General features: G+C 50.5%; 1 protein-coding gene and 1 long non-coding RNA gene across 2 annotated transcripts; one reads left to right on the top strand and one right to left on the bottom strand.

The window, feature by feature from the left end:
* Positions 1–5,740: 5,740 nt before the first annotated feature.
* On the top strand, positions 5,741–21,997 carry RAVER1 (ribonucleoprotein, PTB binding 1). Its single transcript, XM_084783175.1, has 13 exons — positions 5,741–5,997; positions 7,578–7,644; positions 12,596–13,065; positions 16,194–16,385; positions 16,466–16,595; positions 16,818–16,918; positions 17,453–17,540; positions 17,813–18,021; positions 18,106–18,411; positions 20,218–20,292; positions 20,746–20,889; positions 21,265–21,345; positions 21,435–21,997. Exons 1-13 carry the CDS (start codon positions 5,779–5,781, stop codon positions 21,579–21,581), a joined length of 2,229 nt encoding a protein of 742 aa, XP_084639301.1. The 5' UTR covers positions 5,741–5,778; the 3' UTR covers positions 21,582–21,997.
* On the bottom strand, positions 8,317–12,578 carry LOC311598242. The gene is made up of 2 exons (XR_014779520.1): positions 10,941–12,578; positions 8,317–9,433 (listed from the first exon to the last, which is right to left on the bottom strand). It is a non-coding gene; the product is annotated as an uncharacterized lncRNA (long non-coding RNA).
* Positions 21,998–22,127: the final 130 nt, after the last annotated feature.

Raw genomic sequence — 22,127 nt, 5'->3', positions numbered from 1 at the left:
TGCACACCTTTAATCTCAGCACTCAGAAGGCAGAGACAAGTAGATCTGTGAGTTCCAGGCAAGCCAGGACCACACAGAGAGATCTTTCAAAAAATTTTTTTTCACTGTTGCAGGTTGGGTGTGGTAGCCCTTACCTGTAATCCCAGCACTCAGAAGGCAGAGGCAGGCAGATCTCTGTGAGTTCGAAGCCAGCCTGATCTACAAAGTGAGTCCAGGTCAACCAAGGCTACACAGAGAAACCCTGTCTCAAAAAGCAAATCAATAAACAAAATTGGTGCCAGGAGGAACTGGAGGGCAAAGGATCCAAGTTCAATTCCCAGCACCAACATTGGAGCTTACAACTGTTTGTAACTTCAAGATCTGTCACTCTCATACACACATGCAGGCAAAACACCAGTGCACATAAAAAAGAAATTTAAAAGATTCATTGTTGCATCAATGCAAAGCAATTTATCTGCTATATTTTGTGGTTTAGAGGATCTTGCTGCCACAGGCCTGGGACAGGCTCCTGTCACTTTGTTGGACATCTGAAGTCTTTCTGTTTCTTGGTTCCACTTTCTTTTTTTTTTTTTTTTTTTTCTTTTTTTTCCCCAGACAGGATTTCTCTGTGTATCCTTGGCTGTCCTGGACTCACTTTGTAGACCAGCCTGGCCTCGAACTCACAGTTAGGCACCTGCCTCTGCTTCCCCAGTGTTGGGATTAAAGCCTTGCACCACCATGCCTGGCCTTATTTATTTATTCATTTTTGACTTTTTTGAACATTTATTTATTGTTATGTATAGAGTCCTCTGCCTGCATGTACACCTGCAGGCCAGAAGAGGGCATCAGACCACATTATAGATGGTTGTGAGGCACCGTGTGGTTGCTGGGAATTGAACTCAGGACCTCTGGAAGAGCAGTCGGTGCCCTTAACCTCTGAGCCATCTCTCCAGCCCTCATTTTTGGCTTTTTGAGACAGGGTTTCTCTGTGTAGCCTTGGCTGTCCTGTACTCTGCTTTGTAGACCTGGTCAGAGTTCCTAAGGAGATACACCTGCCTCTGCCTCTTGGAGGTGGGGACATGGAGACCTGTACACTGCTACCTGGATGGGTTGTTCCAGGCTTCCGGGGCAGGTCCAAATGACACTGGGCGACATGGTGCTCAGCACTGCAGTTTAAAGCCACCACACAGCCAGCCGGAACCAGGAGGATGTCAAGCAGATGGTCTGTACTGTGGCCCTCAGATGCAGAAGTGTGGAGGCCTCGGGAGGATGGCCGTGACTTGTGCAGTGCTGCTCTGGAGGTGGACCACGGCTTTGCATAGGAGCACCACGGCCCGCCTGCATGTCCTGTGTGAGCTGGTCATCCAGACCTTTTAAGCTCTTGTCTCTGTCCTGGTGGGGAAGTCTTTACTTTTCTCTTGCCTCACGATCCTTCTGGGGGGTTCTGGGGTATCTGGACCACATGGTGGTTCTACAGATGGCTCCAAGGTGGATCATACCAAATGTTCCTGGTACTTTGTGTGCAAAGATACGACTACCCACTATAACTGGTACAGCTCTGAGGGGAACGGTATCTGGCAGCCGGGAGCCCAGCAATACCACAAGGTCACACTGCACAACAAAACCCCATACAAGTGATTGACTGGAAAAACAGAAGGGGTTTGCCTCTGCTCAGGAGAGAAGCAGCAAAAAGGGCGTGAGAGGCAGGCTTTATATAAGGCCTGCGGCGCTTTCCAGGGTGTCCTGGGATTGGTGGAATTTTGTGACCTGATCTTTGAGCAAGTTTAGGGATTGGTGGCCTAATCTTGGGCTTTTTTTTTCTCCATAGGGCAGAGCTTGGCGCTGTGTGTGTGTGTGTGTGTGTGTGTGTGTGTGTGTGTGTGTGCGCACGCTAGGGCAAGGGGCAAGGATGCCATGTTCATAGTGATTGACATTCAAGGTAGGAGGGGGGCCTGCAAGGTCTCAGGAGCCCAGGGCACACATATTCACTTGGGTCTGTCTGTGAAATCAGGACTCTAGGTTGGTCAGCATAATCGTAGGGCTCTTCATGGCCTGGCCGTAGGATGGTGACCACTACAGTGGCATTAGTTAGTGTCCATCTTCAGGATCAGACCAGAGTATCACCTTTGTGACTATCAGCTCACTGCATTCCAAAGATACAGACCTGCCCGAGCTACCAGAAAATCAAGGTCAAGATTGATGGGGGTTTGGGCCACATCAGGTTATCAATAAAGCCTTCAAATTCCACCAGGCATGGTGACGCACTCCTTCAATTCCAGCGCTCAGGAGGCAGAGGCAGGTGGATGGCTGTGAGTTTGACGCCAGCCTGGTCTACATATCAAGTCTAGGACAGCCAGGGCTATTTAGAGTACTTTTTAAAAAAGGATTTATTTATTTATTTATTTATTTATTTATTTATTTATTTATTATACGGTGCTCTGTCTGCATGTACACCTGCACACTAGAAGAGGACATTAGATCACATTATAGATGGTTGTGAGGCACCATGTGGTTGCTGGGAATTGAACTCAGGACCTTTGGAAGAGCAGATGGCCCTCCTACACTTTATGAGCCATCATTCCAGCCCCCTATTTAGAGTACTTAACCTGCTTAAGCTCTCTAGCCCTGCCATTGGGACCTACTTTAGTTTTTTGTATAACTGTGGCTCCTCTGCTAGCACCAGCTATCGCTCTTTGCAAAGCAGAAGCCATTTTACTCCCAAGTCTCCATTTTGATCATAAGGTGAAATTAAGTTCAAGTCTCAGGCCCTACGTGCCTGAAACCAGGAAGGTTTAATGCTTTCTTCTTAGAATAAATCAATGGATGCTAAATGCATGTTTGCTTGGATTAAAGATAAATGATGTTCTATTAGAGTTGAGACCACAACATCCTGCTATGTTCCTTACTCCCGGAGAGCTGGAAGCCCCCAAGAGCTCCCCTACCCTAAATCCTAACCATTCAGCTTAAAATGCGTGTCTAGCTGCCTGGATACATTGTGCTCAGAACAGAATCAATTCTTCTTGTGTTTAACTGGTCAAAATGATGTAACACTGCCCTGCCCCTTGCTTCCCACCTGGTTACAGATTTTCTTATAAAAAGCCAGCCTTCTGCTCGCTTCAGCAGCACATATACTAAAATTGGAACGATACAGAGAAGATTAGCATGGCCCCTGCGCAAGGATGACACGCAAATTGGTGAAACGTTCCATATTTCTGGAAAGTGGGACAGAGGGGAAGACATCCTATTGGGACACTAGGTGAGAGAATCATGGGAGAATGGGGAAACAGAAGGATCCAGAGGGTCCTAGAAACCTACAAGAAGAACATTATGACGAGAGGATCTGGGCCCAGGGGTCCTGCTCAAACTGTGGCACCAGTCCAAGGACAACAGGTGCAGTAAACTTTGAACCCCTACCCAGATCTAGCCAATGGACAGAACATTCTTCACAGTTGAGTGGAGAGTGGGGACTGACTTTCACACGAACTCTGGTGCCTCATATTTGACCACGTCCCCTGGATGGGGAGACCTGGTGGCACTCAGAGGAAGGACAGCAGGTTACCAAGAAGAGACTTGATACCCTATGAGCATATACAGGGGGAGGTAATCCCCCTCAGGAACAGTCATAGAGGAGGGGAATAAGGGGAAAATGGGAGGGAGGGAGGGAGGAATGAGAGGATACAAGGGATGGGATAACAATTGAGATGTAATATGAATAAATTAATAAAATATATTTTTTAAAAAGCCAGTCTTAAAAACAGACCATCCAAGCCATGCGTGGTAGTGTATGCCTTTAATCCCAGCACTTGGGAGGCAGAGGCAGGCAGATCGCTGTGAGTTCGAGGCCAGCCCAGTCTACAAATCGAGTCTAGGACAGCCAAGGCTACACAGAGAAAGCCTATCTCAAAAAACAAAAAAAGAAAAAAAAACAAAAAAACAAAAAACAGACCATCCAGAGCTAGGTGTGGTGGCGTACACCTTTAATCCCAGCACTCAAGAGGCAGAGGCAAGTGGATCGCTGTGAGTTCGAGGCCAGCCTGGTCTACAAAGCAAGTCCTGGACAGCCATGACTACAAGAAAAACTCTGTCTCAAAAAATAAAAAATAAAAAACAAAAAACCCAAATAATTTCCATACATGCTACATATATCCCTATAAAAACATCTCCACACTGGGTGTTGTGCTGCACGCCTTTAATCTCAGCACTCTGGAGGTAGAGGTAGGCGGATCTCTGTGAGTTGAGGCCAGCCTGGTCTATAGAGTGAGCTACAGGACAGCCACAGTTACACTGAGAAACTCTGTCTGGAAAAACAAAAAACAAAAACAAAAATAAAGAAAGAAAAACACAGACCAATGTCATAGTCTGGTTCTAGAGCCCAGATTATGGCCCTGACTGGTCAGTTTATGTTCAGTTTTTGTTGGCATTCAAACTTTCATCAAATTGAGTCTGGTGTTTGAGTGGTCAGTATATTCTTGAACTCATAACAAGAGAAATCTGTTTTGAAAAAATAAAAAATCAGTTTCAGTTAGTGAATCAGAAAATGTCTGAGAAAGCATTTTATAATAATAATTATATGGCTGGATGATGCACATCTTTAATCCCAGCATTCGGGAGACAAAGTCAGACGGATCTCTGTGGGTTCAAGGCCAGCCTGGTCTACAAAGTGAGTCCAGGACAGCCAGGGCTACACAGAGAAACCCTGTCTCAAAAAAACAAACAAAAAACAAACAAACAAAAAAAAAACAAAGCAAAGCCAGGCCGTGGTGGTGGTGCACGCCTTTAATCCCAGCACTAGGGAGGCAGAGGCAGGTGGATCACTGTGAGTTTGAGGCCAGCCTGGTCTACAAAGAGAGTCCAGGACAACCAAGGCTACACAGAGAAACCCTGTCTCAAAAAAAAAAAGGCAAAAAAGAAATTAGTGGTTAACACTTGCCCATACACTCCTGAAGCAGCTTTCTGCTGCTAGAGATCCGTGTTCCTAAGTCTGTCTCTATCAACAGCTTTATCTCCTTTCCTGATGGTGACATTTGCCAGCTCCTCCTCCAGCTCCTGTTTAGCCGTTGGCTTCAGCGGCTGTGTATCTCTAGTACCCCAACCGTGTCGTACGGTGAATCAAACTCAGGTTGCCATGCTTAGCGGTAGGTGGTTTTCTGTTGTTTTTTGAGACATAGTTTTGCTATGTAGACCAGGCTGCCTAGGCCTTCAGAATGCTGAGGTGTTTTGTTTTTTTGTTTTTTTGTTTTCTTTTTGGTTGTTGTTTGGTTGTTGGTTTTTTTTGTTGTTGTTGTTTTCTTTTTGAATCAGGCTGATCTCATACTTGGGTTGTGTAGTGACTTTGAACTTCTGATTCTGCTGCATGCATTTCCAAAGTGCAGGAATTGCGTGTGTCCACCACCACACCTCATTTTTGTCTGTGGTTGGTGTATTTTTCCTTTTGAGACAGGATCCCAATGAACTTGATTTGCGTATTGCAGAAGATCTCCTGCCTTCACCTCCCAAGGGCTGCGATTACAGGTGTTCCCCGCCCCAGCTTTATAGGCAGTGTAGGAGATCTAACTAGGATCCTCTTCCTTACCTTGCTTGGCAGTTCCTTGTGGCAGCTCCGTCCTTCTACTCAATGGCTAAGACTCGGGGGGGGGGGGGGGGGCGGGGGCGGGGGGGCGCTGGTTCTAGCCAATAGGCTGAAGGGGGCAGGGGAAAAGGCGGGGCTTCCACCAACCAATCAGTAAACGCGCCCTCCTTGCCGCTCTATGTCGCTCCGCCCTGAGCTCGCTGGTCCCAGAAGGCGCCGGGTTTCCCAAGATGGCGGCCGACGTGTCCGTTACTCACCGGCCGCCGCTCAGCCCGGAGGCGGAGGCCGAAACGGAAACTCCCGAGGCCGCCGATCGCCGGGCAACCGAACAAGAGCTGCCGCCGCTCGATCCGGAAGAGATCCGGAAACGCCTGGAACATACTGAGCGCCAGTTCCGTAACCGCCGCAAGATACTGATCCGAGGCCTCCCGGGGGACGTGACCAACCAGGTATGGGGGGGGGGGGGTGAGAGCGTGGCGGGAAATACCACGGTGCGCGTGCGCGGGGGGGGGGAAGGAGGAGAAACCGGGAGATAGAACATTGCTGTGTGCAGGGCTCTACCCGGTGTCTTATCCTCTCCCGGGATCGTGAGACATTAAGAGGTGGAAAGGGCATGGTCACAATGTCAGAAAACAACTTTGAAGTGCGAGTGACGTTGCTAGGGCGACCACCGGGCTTGGGAGAGACCAAGTGGTTGAAGGGTGCAGGTAGTCGCAGGGGCGGGCAGCTGTGGCCCCGTGGAAATATGTGCGGGGGACTGTGAATGGATTGATTGAAACAGATAACAACTGCCCCATGCATGCTCAGAGGGTGCTTTCCCCCCCCTCTGCCTTAGGGTGGCGAGAGCTCAGACGGGAAGTTTCAGGCTTAGAGTATGGTCTTTCTTATCTAGTATGGATCCACACCTTTAAGAGGTAGACCCGGAAGTTGGTGCTGAATCCCTCAAAGAGCTCACTAGAATGGATTTGGGACAATGAGGTCTCCCTTCGATTTGAAGGGGAGGGGGATGGGATGGGGGTGGGATTGTGTATTCTGTGGCACTTCCTTAAGGCTAATCTTGTCTGCCGGATGTGCCCTTCTCATGGGGACCTACCTGGAGCAGGGCGTACAATGCTCTTTGGACCCAAGGAAGTGGTATCTACGTTGCCCTGCCCGGTGGTGGTAGTATAGGCCCTTTCTGCTTGCTCTTAAGAATCTCTGTTCACTGGCTCACCCTAGTACCTACTGCTCAGTAGGCACATGGCTGGTGACGCTCCAGAGGTGTTGGGGGAATACGCTAAGGGGAAAGACCTGGAGTAGATAGGTAACTGTGTGCATGATGTTCTGCATTTTCGGAACTGCCCACCCTATTTCCTTGGGCTCATACACAGGCCATCTGGGGCTAGCAAGCCAGACAACTTGCTCTGGAAGCCAGCATTCAAAACAGCAGCCCTGTCAACAGGAGGGCGTTTGGGTGGACCATGCAACCACACAGTGTAGGATCATTAAGCGCATGGGGTAACATCCCCTCTGTTGGCCTGATAGTTTGTGTGGTTCACCTCTTATGGCTTCAGTTTTTTTGTTTTTGTTTTTTCCTTTTGGACAGTATGCTTAGTAATTAGCTGTGAAAGTGTTGTGACCAGGAATGGGGTAATTAGACAAGTTGGGCAACCTTGAAGGCATGTAGTTTGAATTGTTGGTGTTCCTAGCATGTAAGCGACATTCAACCTTGCCCTGCTCAAGATAGGCTGTAGAAAATAGTTGCTGAAGTAAGACGGGGCTGTTAAGTTATCTACTTGTTTATTTATTATGTATACAGTGTTCTGCCTGCATGTACACCTGCAGGCCAGAAGAGAGCACCAGATCACATTATAGATGGTTATGACCCACCGTGTAGTTGCTGGGATCTGAACCTCAGGCCCTTTGGAAGAGCAGACAGTGCTCTTAACCCCTTAGCCATCTCTCCAGCCCCAGGTTATCTGCTTGTATGGCCTGCCCACCTGTAGGCATGCTTGGCCAGTGACTCCGGCTTCTGATTGTGTCTCTGCAGGAAGTACATGACCTCCTGAGCGACTACGAACTCAAGTACTGTTTCGTGGACAAATACAAAGGGACAGGTTTGTGAGCTGTGCATGGGCTGGGGCAATAATGACAGTCCCCACAGTGACAGGACCTGGGTCGCATTGGTTTTGAATTGTGGGTCCCATATTGTCCCAGAGGAAACAGGAGCACCTGTCTGATCCTTGTCCTGTCTGCCCATTTCTCAATTTTTTTAGACAAGGCCTCACACGTAATTATGGCTGGACCGAAACTCACTCTGTAGATCAGATTAACCTTGAACTCATAGAGATACACTTTCCTGCAGCAAGTGGGGAAGGTAGAGCAGCTCTCTACAGTCAGTTCTTCCCACCTTGCTGAGGCAGGCTCTCTTGTTTCTGGGTTGCTGTGTGCTCTGGGCATTCCCCCCACCTTAGCCTTGGAGGGCTGGTGTTACAGTGCAGGGGAGAGTATGTTGCACACATGTGAGGCTGGGACAGAACTCGGTGGTGAGGCATGGCAGCAGATGGCTGTACCCAGCCTTCTTTTCCTTTTTTTTTTTTTTTTTTTTTTGTTCTGTTTTGTTTTTGTTTTTGTTTTGAGACAGGGTTTCTCTCTGTAGCCTTCGCTGTCCCAGACTCTTTGTAGTCCAGGCTGGGCTCACAGAGATTCACCTGTGTCTGCCTCCAGAGTGCTGGGTAAAGGTGAGCACCACCACCACCACACCCCGCTCTTTTTTCCTTTTTTAATGCATGGACTTACTCTGTAGCCCAGGTTGTCTTCTTGGGGTTCCTGATACAGCCCTAGCTAGCCTAACATTTCTAGCAATCTTTTAGCTTCTACCACTACTTTAAAAAAAAAAAGGTTTAGTTATTTTTATTTGATATGCATGGGTTTTTTTCAAAGATTTAGTATTTATTTATTATGTATACAGTGCTCTGCCTGCATGTACACCTGTAGGCCAGAAGAGGGCATCAGATCACATTATAGATGGTTGTGAGGCACCATGTGGTTGCTGGGAATTGAACTCAGGACCTCTGGAGGAGCAGTCAGTGCTCTTAACCTCTGAGCCATCTCTCCTGGATGGGTGTTTTGCCTGTGCACCGTTTACATGCCTGATGCCCACGGAGGCCAACAAAGGGTATTGGATTCCATGGAAGCAGAGTTAATGAAGGTTGTGAGCGTTCATGTGGGTTATGGGAACTAAACCAGGTCTTTGCAAGAGCAGCAAGTGTTTTGTTTTGTTTTTCCTTGGAGACAGGGTTTCTCTGTGTACCCTTTGCTGTTTTGTTGTCCTGGACTCACTTTGTAGACCAGGCTGGCCTCAAGCTCACAGCGATCCACCTGCCTCTGCCTCCCCAGTGCTGGGATTAAAGGCCTGGCTGCAGCAAGTGCTTTTAAGAGCTGAGCCAGCTCTTCAGCCCTATATTTGGTCTTGGACTTTTGGTTTTATTTAAATCAGGTCGCATATAACTCAGACTAAAGTTAAGCTTTTACTATGTAAGTGAGGGCGGCCTTGAACATGACATCTCCTGCTTTCACTTGCAGAGTGCCAGGCTTACAGGGCAGGTGTCGTTGTGCTCAGCTTCCCCACTGTTCTTACCTGTCCCCTCATAACCCAGGCCCACTGGCCGCCACCTCTACCTCTGCATGGATGGTCAGCTCTGTGTTCTTGGAGTAAGACTTGGCAGGGTTGCCTTCCTATGTGAGGCCATCAGTGAACGTCTGTGAATTCCAGTATGTTTGCATTGTCAGGTGTGAAGATGGTCTAGAACCTTCTGACAGTCTGATTTGGAGAGCAATGTGCCTTTTTGTTTGTTTGGTTGTTTGTTGTTTTTCTTTGTTTTTGTTTTTCAAGACAGGGTTTCTCTGTGTTGCCTTTGCTGTCCTGGACTCACTTTGTAGGCTGTAGGCTGGCCTGAAACTGACAGCGATCCACCTGCCTCTGCCTCTGCCTCCCAAGTGCTGGGACTAAAGGCGTGAGCCATCACACTCAGCTGAATGTGCCACTTTTAAGGATACCTACCTGAGAGGCTGGGCAGTGGTTAAGGTCCTGGGCCATGGATGCAGGTTGACCACAGGTTGGAATCTTGGTCTGTGTTTATTCTGAGTGATTGTGTACAAGTAACAGTTGACCGCCCAGCCCAGACTGCTTAGAACACAGCTGCCAAAGGCCAGGCACCTGCTAGGTAAGCACGAAGACTGCAGTTACAACCCCAGCACCTACATAAATGCTGGGCGGGCCTGATGACCCACTTGTAGTCAAAGTGTGTGAGAGGTGGAACAGATTCTCCTGAACAAGCTAGCTGGTAGATAGCCGAATCAGCAAGCCATGGCTTCAAATAAGAGACCAGCCTCCACCTACCTGTATACACACATCTAAGTGTACACACAAACATGTTTACCATACACATACATGCAAGGAAAACAATAGTCATAGGCATCAACAGTTACCAGTTAGCAAGCCCCAGTGCAGTCATTCCTCCACAGGGCTTGGAGTGTCCCCAAATCCAAGGATGTCTGAGTCCCTTGTAGAAACTGTCATCATTCTACAAGCACATGAGATGGCTCAGTAGGTGAGGGTATGTGTCACCCTGCCTGGGCCCTGAGTCAGTCTCAGCACCTACGTGGTAAAGCAGAGAACCAACACTTGAAAGTTGTATTCTGGCTTTGGAGGTAGAGCATCAGAAGATCAGGCTATTCCTTCGCTACATAATACCTTTGAGGACAGCCTGAGGTACGTGAGACCTTCAAAAAAAATGAAGCCAACATGGGGTTATGGAATCAAAAGCAACAGGGGCACTGTGGGTCACACAGCCAGGATGTCTTAGATGAGGTAGGGAGGTCAGATAAAGGGGCAGGTCATGCCCGGCAGGGTCCAAAAAGTGGGCGTTGGGGGGCAAGGGGGTGCACCTGAGGAGGTTCTCTAAATAAAGTCTCCTGTGGCTATAGGATGGCTTGTGAGTGAGGAAGCTAAAGAGACAGATGTTGGCTCTGTTTCTTAACAGTTAGACTTTATTATACAATCCAACAATCCTTCACAAGAAGGAAAAAGGGTTAAAGGGAAACAAGAGTAAACCCTCCGGTATCTGTTCCACGGGACGGATCCCCAGGTGTCTCTGGCCTGCACACAGGTCTGGCTTGTAAGCTGGTCTCTGCCCAAATCCACGTGCAATCCTGCTCCAAAAGATGCAGCCTTCTCCTCTCTCCTCTGCCTGCCCCTCTCTCGGGCCTGCAATGGCCAGTCTGGGTCAGGATCCCTGCCCCCATTGATGCTCCATTAGAAACACAGTACCCGGGCTGGAGTCGTCCCCAGGGCCACTTCAGTCTATCTGTGGTGTTGCCAAGGGGCAAAGCCCACCAAGACTACTTTCACCTGGGACAAAGCCTACAATCCTTCCCACAGGCAGAACAGACTCTGGAGACCAACTGCCTCTTGAGTGTTCTGTTGTTTCATATTGTATGTGTGCACGTGTTTGTGCCTTGGCATGCGTGCATGTCTGAGGAGAGCTTGCAGGAGTTATTTCTCCTATCCGCTGTGCCCTGAGGATTGGACTTAGGTATGGTGGCAAGGCCTTGATGCTGAACCATCTGGCTCTCTACCCTTTTGTGTTTTAAGTTTTCAATTGATGTTGTGAGGGCCCTGTGTGTACATCATCCTGTGTGTACATGATCCTATGTGTACATGATACCTTGTGTACATGATCCTGGCGATTGAATTTAGGGCCTCACAAGCACTAGGAAAGTGTTCTACTGCTGAGGTACATCCTTAGTCTTAATCTGGCTTCCTATTTGCCTTCCTGCCTTCCTTCTTTTCTTTCCTTTCTTTTAATTTTGTGGTGCTAAAGATGAACACTTTTTAAAAAAAAAAAGATTTATTATTTATTTATTATGTATACAGAGCTCTACCTGCATGTACATCTGCAGGCCAGAGGAGGGCGGCAGATCACATTATAGGTGGTTGTGAGCCACCATGTGGTTGCTGGGAATTGAACTTACAACCTCTGGAAGAACAGTCCGTGTTCTTAACCACTGAGCCATCTCTCCAGCCCCAAGGTGAACACTTTTGATGCTGAGCCAGCCCTCAGTTTGTGTTTGGAGATAGTGTCTCATGTAGTCCAAGGATGACCTTGACTTTCTGATCCTCCTGCTTTAGTCTTGTGCTGACATCATTGTTGTGTGCAACCTCACCTGGTCAATAGATGGAACCCAAGGCCTCCTCATGCATGCCAGGCAAGCACTCTACCACCTGAGCTGTTTCGAGTTCAGGCTGCCTTCTGACTCTGTCCTGCCCCAGTCCTGCAAATGCTGAGATGTGACTGTCCAGCACACAGCCTTGTTATTGGGCTGCTGATCTGGGCCAGGGCAGGCTAACCTGTTCCCATTTGACAGTTGAGAAGCCAGAACCATCAAGAGGTTAGAGTTTGGGCTGAAAGGATAGCTCAAAAGTTAAAAGCACTGACTACTTCCAAAGGATCCAGGTTCAGTGCCGAGCACCCATATAATGGTTCACAACCATCTGTCATTCCAGTTCCAGGGGATCTGACACCCTCTCTGGCCTCTACAAACACCAGGCACATATGTGGCACACAGACATACATGCAGGCAAACATGGTGCTTGAGCCAGTCGTTGGTGGAACACTCCCTTAATTCCAGCAGTTGGGAGGCAGAGACAGGTAGACTTCTGAGTTCGAGGCCAGCCTGGTGTACATGCCAGGACAGCCAGGGCTAAACAGAGAAACCTAAAACAAAAATAACAAAACAAAAAAAGTGATTGAGGCTTAAGCTTGAGCTTTAGTGACCACCTGCTCAACCATGACTTGAGTGGCACCTGAGTGCCACCCTGGCAGAGCTATGTGCAGAGCGAACAGCTCCTGTGTATAGGGAGGGGAGCTGTGGAAACGCAAGGCTCCAGCTGGCTGGTTTGCGCTTACTAGTTGATGCTCCTGGTTCTGCTGTGACACCTGGTTTAGAGGGCCCAGGGTAGCAAGTCAAGTCCGCTCTGACCTCAGGTCCTCTCGTACCCTGCAGCTTTTGTGACCCTGCTGAATGGGGAGCAGGCTGAAGCCGCCATCAACACCTTCCACCAGAGCCACCTTCGAGATCGGGAGCTGTCGGTTCAGTTGCAGCCTACTGATGCTCTGCTGTGTGTGGCCAACCTACCACCCAGTCTGACACAGGCGCAGTTTGAAGAGCTGGTGCGGCCTTTTGGCAGCCTGGAGCGCTGCTTCCTAGTGTACAGTGAGCGCACAGGCCACTCTAAGGGTTATGGCTTTGCAGAGTATATGAAGAAAGACTCTGCTGCCAGGGCCAAGTCCGACTTGCTGGGCAAGCCACTGGGCCCACGCACACTGTATGTACACTGGACAGATGCTGGGCAGCTGACCCCTGCCTTGTTGCACTCCCGGTGCCTCTGTGTGGACCACCTGCCTCCTGGCTTCAGCGACGTGGATGCCCTGCGCCATGCCCTATCAGCTGTTTATACCCCCACCTTCTGTCAGGTAGGTCCTGGGCCCTTTGGTGGATGCCACACAGTGTTGAGTGGGTTCTCGGGAGAGGCTCTGGGGTGTGGTGGGTAAGAGCCTAGATGTATTCCAAAGGCCTGAGTGCAAATTCTGCTTGCACCCTCATCACTCACACACTCATTACTTAAGCTCTGTATCCCAGGTTAGCCTAAAAACACCAACCCTTTGCTTAAGCCTCATGATTGCCATGGTAACAGATGGTATTTTGTTGTTGTATTGCGTTTTTTGTTTGTTTGCTTTTGTTTTTTGAGACAGGGTTTCTCTGTGTAGCCTTTGCTGTTCTGGACTCACTTTGTAGACCAGGCTGGCCTTGAACTCACAGAGATCAGAGATCCGCCTTCCTCTGCCTCTCAAATGCTGGTATTAAAGGTGTGTGTCACCACTGCCTGGCTCTTTTTTTTTTTAAAGATTTATTAATTATGTATAGTGTTTTACCTGCATGCCAGAAGATGACATCAGATTCCACTATAGATGGTTGTGAGCCACCATGTGGTTGCTGGGAATTGAACTCAGGACCTTTGGAAGAGCAACCAGTGCTCTTAACCTTTGAGCCATCTCTCCAGCATGTCCGGCTCATTCTTTTAAGTTTTTTCGAGACAGGGTTTCTCTCTGTAACCTTGGCTGTCCTGGAGTAGCTTTGTAAACCAGGCTGGCCTCGAATTCACAGAGATCCACCTGCCTTTGCCTCCCGAGTGCTGGGATTAAAGGTGTGTGCCACCACGCCCAGCCTCCCAGCTCATTCTTAAATTTCCATGTATTTATTTATTTATTTTGCCAGTGCTGGGAATGGAACTCAAGGCCTTACCCAGCGAGTGCTTTACCGCAGAGCTAGATCCCACCCCTTACTAGATCCTAAGTGGTTCTGAGGCTACCTCTGCAGGACACAGTTGCTCTGGTGCCCTGAATAGAACATGGTCTTGAGAGTCGGGCAGCTCAAAATTTAGGTCTCTGTCTTCCAGTTCCTAGTTCATGTGGTCCAGCCCTTTGCATGTATCTCTGGATTTATAAGCTGGGCATAGTTAGGAGCTGATGCCTTGGGTATGGTTCCTGGGTAGAGTGCCTGCACAGAATCTGGCAGTGAGGGCCTTAGGAGCGTGGCTAAGCTGTAGAGAACCTGCCTACCCTGTGCAAAGCCCTGATTCATCTCAGCTCAATAGATAAGGACAGCTCTGACGACATGAGTTTGCTTCCTGGGCCCTACATGGTGGAAAGGGAGCCGACTCCCTCAAGTTATCCATTGACCTACACACGTCCCATGCACATGCACGAATGAATGAAATATAATTAAGCACTGGGCATAGTGATACATGCTTTTGTGCAATTTTTTTGTTGTTTTGTTTTTTTTGTTTTTAAGACAGTGTCTATCTACATAGCCCTGTACTGTCCAGGAACTCACAGTACAGATCAGGCTGACCATGAGCTCATACAATTCTGGCTCCTAGGTGCTGGAATTAAAGGTGTGTGCCATAGTGCCTGGCTGTGATGTATGCCTTTAAATCTCAGCCCTGCACACGTAGAGATGGAAAGATCTCTGTGAGTTTAAGGTCAGCGTGGGCCACATAGTTCCCTGTTTAAAAAAGTGAGACAGGCTGGAGAGATGCTCAGCTGTTTAGAGTACTGAGATCAATCCCAGCACCCACATGGAGGCTCATAACATCACACGAGACAGAGCATCATACACATAAAATAAATTTAAAAAGAGAGAGACAGAGAACTGGGCTGAGGGCTTCGCCTGCCTGGGCTCTCAGGCAGGGGAATTGCTGTGGAGCTATACTTAGCTGCTGTCTCCTGGGCTGAGAGTGCAGCCTGTGGGCATGGCAGGTATTTATTAAACCACATTGTATGCCTGGGTTCTCCCTGGGTGCTGGCAACTAAGCTTGGGTCCTGTGGCAGAGCAGGACTGGCTCTGACCTGCTCTACTGGATAGTTCACTGATTCCATTTTCTTTCTTATCAGGGCAAAAGCTGCTATCTTACTTGTTTTGAGATAAGTTACCATTATATAGGCAAGGCAATTTTGAAATTTGCTATATAGTTCAGGCTGAGTTTGAACTCCTGATCTCCTGCCTCTGCCTCCTGAGTGCTGTGGTCACAGGGTTATACCTGGCCTTTATCCTCCCTCCCTTTCTTCTTCCCTTTTTCCCTTCTCTTTCTTTTGAGACAGTGTCTCACTATGTAAACCCAGCGCTGAAGGCAGAGACAGGAAGAGCCCTTGCTAAATCCAGCCTGGCCTAGAAATTGTGAGCCCTCCAGGCTCAGGGGGAGAGCCTGCCTCAAAGGAATGGAGACTACTTGCACACTTGACCTTCTTTGCCTGCACGTGTGCAAAAATACACCCGCACACCCACACACACACCAGTTTTTTTTTTTTAAGAGCTAGGTATGATGGCGTTTGCCTTTAATCCAGCATCCAGGAAGCAGAGACTGGCAGATTTCTGTGTGTTCCAGGCCATGCTGGTCTGAGTTCCAGGCTAGCCAGGGCAACAAAGTGAGATCCTGACTAATAAACAATTTGAAATACAATATCGGCCGCACTGGGCCAGTCGCCTAATCTCAGTTCTGTAGCACGCCTCGTCTGTGCTTCTAGATGAGGGGTGTGCGCTCCACAAACCACGGGGCTGCTATGGAGGAAGCTGAGGCGACACAGCTCTGCGGTCACTACTCTCTCTCTATGCTGACACCACGACCTCCACATTGACCTAGTAATGGCAGCCTTGAATAGTCAGCTTGTGAGTCCTGGCTACTTAGCAAGGTGTACCCTCCCGTGTCTGTCCCTGCCACAGCATCTGGCCTAAGTAGTATGTTCAGGGCAGACTCTGCAGCCATCTCTTACCTCCTGATGTTCATGGTTGTCCCTGTCAGAGTTTGTTCCCAGTGTGTCAGCACAAATACCAGCACAGTGGCTGCAGGTGAGGAGGGTCCTCTCTGCCCTATGCCTAGCCACAGGGCCTTGTTAAACTGACCTAGGACCTCCTCGACCACTGCACAAAACTGGGGACAGTGAGTGGCAGGAAGTCACCTCCTCCAAGGGCTCACTGTCAGTGTTTGGGGTCAGTGTCTGGTCTCCCTGGATACTTACCTCACACTCATAAGTGACTCCCACAGCTGGCATGTGGTCAGGACGGGCAGCTGAAGGGCTTCGCAGTGCTGGAGTACGAGACAGCCGAGATGGCAGAGGCGGCACAACAGCGGGCAGACGGCCTGGCCCTGGGTGGCAGCCACCTACGTGTATCCTTCTGTGCTCCAGGGCCCCCTGGTCGCAGCATGCTGGCAGCACTCATTGCTGCCCAGGCCACGGTGAGTAGGAGCAGCCCCTCGACAGCAATGTCTCCCCTTTGTGGCCTCTGCTCTGAGTCATCCTCTGGCCCCCTCCTCAGGCTCTCAATCGAGGCAAGGGACTCCTGCCTGAGCCAAACATTCTGCAGCTATTGAACAACCTGGGCCCGTCTGCCTCCCTTCAGCTGCTCCTCAACCCGCTGCTGCATGGAGGTGCCAGCGGCAAGCAGGGTAAGTCAGGCCACACACATGGGCGCAGGGGTATCATGCAGGGGCCATCCTCCTACATTGGTGTCTGTGGTGTGAAGATGGAGGTGCCAAAGGGGGGCAGAGCTTGCAGCAGGCAAGTCTCGCTCTTCCCTGCCTGGACCCTTAAGGCCCATCCATCACTGCTGAGAACTTGGGCTTGGGCTGGGTAGTGGGTTATCCCAGTGCGTCCATGTTTCATTCTAGGCCTCCTGGGTGCGCCCCCTCCGATGCCGCTGCTCAGTGGGCCCGCCCTGTCCACTGCACTGCTGCAGCTAGCTCTGCAGAGCCAGAGCCAGAGCCAGAAGGTAACAGCTTCCTATTGGGGCCAACCCCATCAGGCTCTTTTTCTAGCCCACCCCTTATGTCAGAAGTTACTTGTCTTTGTGCTTTGGAGTGATGCCTGGCCCTGGTGACCATGGCATGCACATCTTTTCCCAAAGTGAATATGACTAGTGACTGAGAAAGCCCAACTTTGCACAGTTAAAGTGTAGTTACACTTGGTCAACATTGTCCTGTGATGAGCAAGGGGGCTGAGTGCTAAGGCCTGTGTATGTGTGACAGTGGTGGAAAGGGCGGAGTAACAACCCTGACATTCTCAGAATTACCTATATATTCTGGGCATAGACTAGGGCCTGGCATACAGCAGCCCATCAGCCACATGAGTAAGTGGTGGGTTGGGGCGTGTTCATAGGTGCTGGAGGGCTCCTCGTGTGTGGCTGCTTATGATTAACTTGGGAGGTGGTGATGCTGGGCATCATGACTGCCAGGACTCTGGGTTGCCTGTGTCTGCGGCCCAGGCAATACTGTTCCAACCTCCAGCTGACTCTGCTCTGTTCTAGAAGCCTGGGATCCTGGGAGACTCACCTCTGGGTACCCTCCAGGGCGGGGCCCAACCTGCCAACGCCCTCCTTGGGGAGATGTCTGCAGGTAAAGTTAGACCCTCCCACCCCACCTCTACTGTCCCCTTGCCCTGCTGTGTGGCCTTGGCCAGGTACCCTGATCTGCCTGGGCCATCCTCCTGTTCCTTTGGTGCCCACCTCATGGGGCAGCTGGGGCTGTCTTAGAGTGCTGATGCCCAAAGAGACCTTGAGTCACTAACTTCCTCTAGAGTACAGGGCTGTTGTCCCTTGTCCCAGGACCATGAATAGAGTGGCCCTTCATGTCTGATCCCTTAGCTGACACTTTCTTTCCCTCTTTAGGGGGAGGCCTGGCCCCGGAACTGCCGCCTCGCCGAGGGAAGCCACAACCCTTACTACCGCCATTGCTGGGCCCCTCTGGGAGTGACCGCGAACCCATGGGTCTGGGTCCCCCAGCATCCCAGCTCACTCCACCCCCAGCCCCTGGGCTCCGAGGCTCCAGTCTTAGAGGCCTCCCAAAGGACAGTGGGCCCATGCCAACGCCCCCTGGGGTAAGGTGCCACCCTGCTTCCAGCCTCCCCTCCCTTTCAGGTCTCCTGCCCAGGACCCTAGCAAAACCAACCCTCCTGTTACAGGTCTCTCTGCTGGGGGAGCCCCCAAAGGACTACCGCATCCCCCTGAACCCCTACTTGAATCTGCACAGCCTACTTCCATCCAGCAACCTGGCAGGCAAGGAGACCCGGGGCTGGGGAGGCTCTGGGAGAGGTCGCCGCCCAGCCGAGCCCTCCTTGCCCAACCCTGCAGTTCCTGGTGGAGGCAGTGGTAGCAACAGTGGCAGCAAAGCCTTCCAAATGAAGTCCCGCCTGCTCAGCCCCATCGCCAGCAACCGCCTGCCCCCTGAGCCAGGGCTGTCTGATAGCTATGGCTTTGATTACCCCTCGGTGAGTACTGGGCTGCCTGTCTCAAAGGTGGTTCTTCACACTTGAAAAGCAGGTCCATCTGAGTTTCCCTGGTCCAAACATCCAAAAGATAAAATGTATCTAAGGAGATCCCTCAGGCACAGGCATGAGGGCCTCAGTCTCATTCTCAGAACCCACATAAATAAAGCCAGAAGGGCTGGAATGCTTGTAACTCCAGTGCTGTAGAGGCAGGCAGGCAGGCAGGCAGGCATTCTAATCTAATAGGTAAACTCTAGACCAGGGAAGAGACCCCGTCTGCACTAGGTTTGATGGCGAGCCATTAAGATTGCTGTGAGTTCCAGGCCGACCTGGTCTACATAGCAAGTTCAGGACAACCACAACTGCATAGTGAAACTTTGTCGGAGAAAAAGTGGGCAGGGCTAGGACAGTCAGTGATTCCGCGTATGAACGAGGATGTGAAGGGCTGGAGTTTGGGTCCTCAGAACCAGCGTAAAAGCAACTTTCCTGTAAACTCAGTGAGTGAGGTGGAAAGGACACCTCTGCAGCGAGCTGACTGACTAGACTGATGGAATTGGCAAGTTCTGGATACTGGTGAGAGACCTTGCTTCAATGAATAAGGTGGAGGAAGGTTCTGGATGTCATCCTCTGTTCTCAGTACATATGTGCGCACACATGAATACACCAGCCCAAAACTATTGAAAATATGGTAGGCAACTCCTGTGGAACAGCAGCCAATCCTCTGGCCTCTAACTGCCACTGCCGCCACTGCTGCCACCAACACACACACACACACACACACACACACCTCACACTGTTGGCACTGGGAGGTAGAGGCTGGCTGACCACAAATTCTAAGCTGACCCTGGTTTACAGGAGACCCTCAAAAACAAAAGACAATTAAAGGTGTGGGCTGGTGAGGTTCCGAGCTGGTGAAGGTGCTTACCTGTAACCTGAAGCCTGAGTTCTGTTCCTGGTCCCATGTGGTGGAGGGAGAACCCACTCCACAGGCTGCCCTCTCGCCTACTATGAGAGCTGTGCATGCACGGGAACACATAGGGACAAAAAGTGTAATCTTAACATTTTGTAGTATAAAATGACTTGGGCTGTGTGTGTGAACTGTACCTGCAGCGCTGGTGAGTTTTTATTGGACTTAGGGACAACCTCCCCACACCCATGTCTCTTTCTGTGGTATTCCAAAACCCAAGGCAAACCACTGGTTCCAGGTGCTTCTATCAAAGGCGGCTGTATTTTCTCTAGTGTCAGGTAGGCAGTCAGGACCTTGTGGCTGACATTCCCTTTCCTTGAGTCTCCAAGCCATCTATGTCTCTTTCAGACTTTAATCTGTGCCCTCTTTTTATTTGGTTTTGGAGTTTTTTGTTTTGTTTTGTTTTGTTTTTTAAACAAGGTCTCATGTAGCCCAGGCTGGCCTCAACTCACTATGTGGATGACTCTGAAAGTCTTATCCTGTCTCTACCACCTGAGTGCTGGCATCTCAGACTTTCTCCATCACACCAGTTTATATGGTGCTGGGGATGGAAGCCAGGCTTTCATACATGCTAGCTGGGCAGGTACTTAGCCCACGTCCCAAGGCATGCTTTGTTCCTTAAGAAAAGGCTTGGCATCCCGCCTGTCTGTCCAGCCTTTCCCATTTTGAGAAGTCACTCCACAGCATCCATCCCTGGAGTCAGCTTTGCCATCCCACTGAAGCCCCTGCAGGCCCAGGTGTGGGTCACAGATCTCTAGTGTTAATTGGTGTGGAACTGGCCCAGCGTAAGGTTGGCAAACACCAACTCCCCTCTCCCCCATACTTTTGCCCCTCTAATTTAGGATGTGGGACCTCGACGCCTCTTTTCCCACCCTCGGGAACCAGCCCTAGGGCCTCATGGACCCAGCAGACACAAGGTAAGAGCTGAGATGCCCTGCATGTTCTGTAGACTATAGTATAGGCTGTGTAACAAAGTAGATGCCGCAGTCGGCACTAGCTATGTAACAAGAAACGCTATCGCTTCGTAACTGAACCCCACAAATGAGGCAGTCTTGCTGTGTTACCCAATTCACACTTCTAGGCTCAAGCATTTATTTACTACCTTCAATGGGGCAGTAGGTGGTTCCCTGGGAGTTCACCAGGGCCACACCCCAGGCTATACACACAGCTGTCTGTCGAAGTGAAAGTCACTGGGCTCAGGGTATCTCCCTGAGCCACACACAGCTAGCTCATCCTCTTGTGGTCCAACCTGAGTTTGTTCAAGTGGCTTTGGGCCCCAGAGGTCCCCAGATCAACATGGCCAATCCGAGTCATGGTGAGGAAGAGTTCCTGCTATTGTTTTCCTCACTCAGCTGAATCTTTCTCTGCAGATGTCCCCCCCACCTAACAGTTTCAATGAGCCTCGGAGTGGTGGAGGCAGTGGGGGACCCCTCTCTCATTTTTATTCCGGCTCTCCCACCTCCTACTTCACCAGTGGCCTACAGGCTGGCCTCAAGCAGAGCCACCTCAACAAGGTGAGGAGTCCGCCCCACCAAGGTCTGGTCCTTAGGGACCACTAGGGTGCTGGGCCCTCTGTTTACATCTATCATCCAAGGTGTCTCAGCCGTAGCGCCACTGGTGGCAGGACTCAATCTTGCTTATACTAGAGTGCCAATGGCCACTCTGGTTTCCTGCTGTGTGTGGATCATAGCACTGTTCAGCTTCCTCTCGTCTCAAATTGGCCTACGGTGTGGGTGCTCATATCCTCAGACAACAGACGAGAGACACTCTGATTACCACCAAGCACCACAGCCCCAGAGTGGCACAAGGCTACAGCTGGACTCAGCTTTCCTCCAGGGCCTCCCTCTGGCCCTGAGGGTGACTTGCCCGGACCTCTTTGACTTCCGCAGGCCGTCGGTTCCTCCCCAATGGGCTCCAGTGAAGGGCTGCTGGGCCTCGGCCCTGGGCCCAATGGTCACAGCCACCTGAAGGTACGGGCAAGGGGAGGGGAGGCACAGGGCTGGGGAGCCCTGGCCCCTGGGAGTCCCCTGACCCGGCCTCCCCTGCCATCTGTCTCCAGACCCCACTGGGCGGCCAGAAACGCAGTTTTTCCCACCTGCTGCCATCGCCCGAGCCCAGCCCAGAGGGCAGCTACGTGGGCCAGCACTCCCAGGGCCTCGGCGGCCACTACGCAGACTCCTATCTGAAGCGGAAGAGGATCTTCTAAGGGGTTGGCACCAGAGATGCTCCAAGGGCCTGCACCAAATTGCTTTTGGGTTTTTTCTGGTATTTGTGTTTTGTGGGATTTTATTTTTATTATTTTTTATGTCCTTTCTTTGGGTAATAGAGAAATCTCTGAAAAAGACTTTGCTGACCAACCAGCCGGAGCTCAAGGAATGCGGGGGTGACTGGGGGCCACACCGTTACCTGTGGGCCTGCTCCTGGAGCCAAAACCCTGCAGCCTTAAGAGAGAGAGGCCTGGCCTGCTCTCTTTCCCTCCCCAGCTCCTGGCCTCCTGTGCCCGGCTCTCCAGGCCTCCTTGCCTGCCTTGTCACTCCTGTGTTCTGGCCTTTCGAGTGCCTTTGGAGGTGTCCCTGACCTGTGAGGATCAGAGACGGTCCCCATTTTTAAACTTTGACAATTGACTTTGATTTCCTTTTTCTAATTTTTATTATTTTTTAAAACAACCAGGATGATGACCACATCTACTTCCCCTCACCCCACCCCACCCCCAGAACCCCCAACTTTTGATTCCTTCGGGGCCTGGCCTACC

The sequence above is a fragment of the Acomys minous genome (assembly GCF_964271855.1).
Source record: "Acomys minous genome assembly, chromosome: 5".
Lineage (NCBI taxonomy): Eukaryota > Metazoa > Chordata > Mammalia > Rodentia > Muridae > Acomys > Acomys minous.
This window is presented reverse-complemented; position numbering and strand designations above follow the sequence as displayed.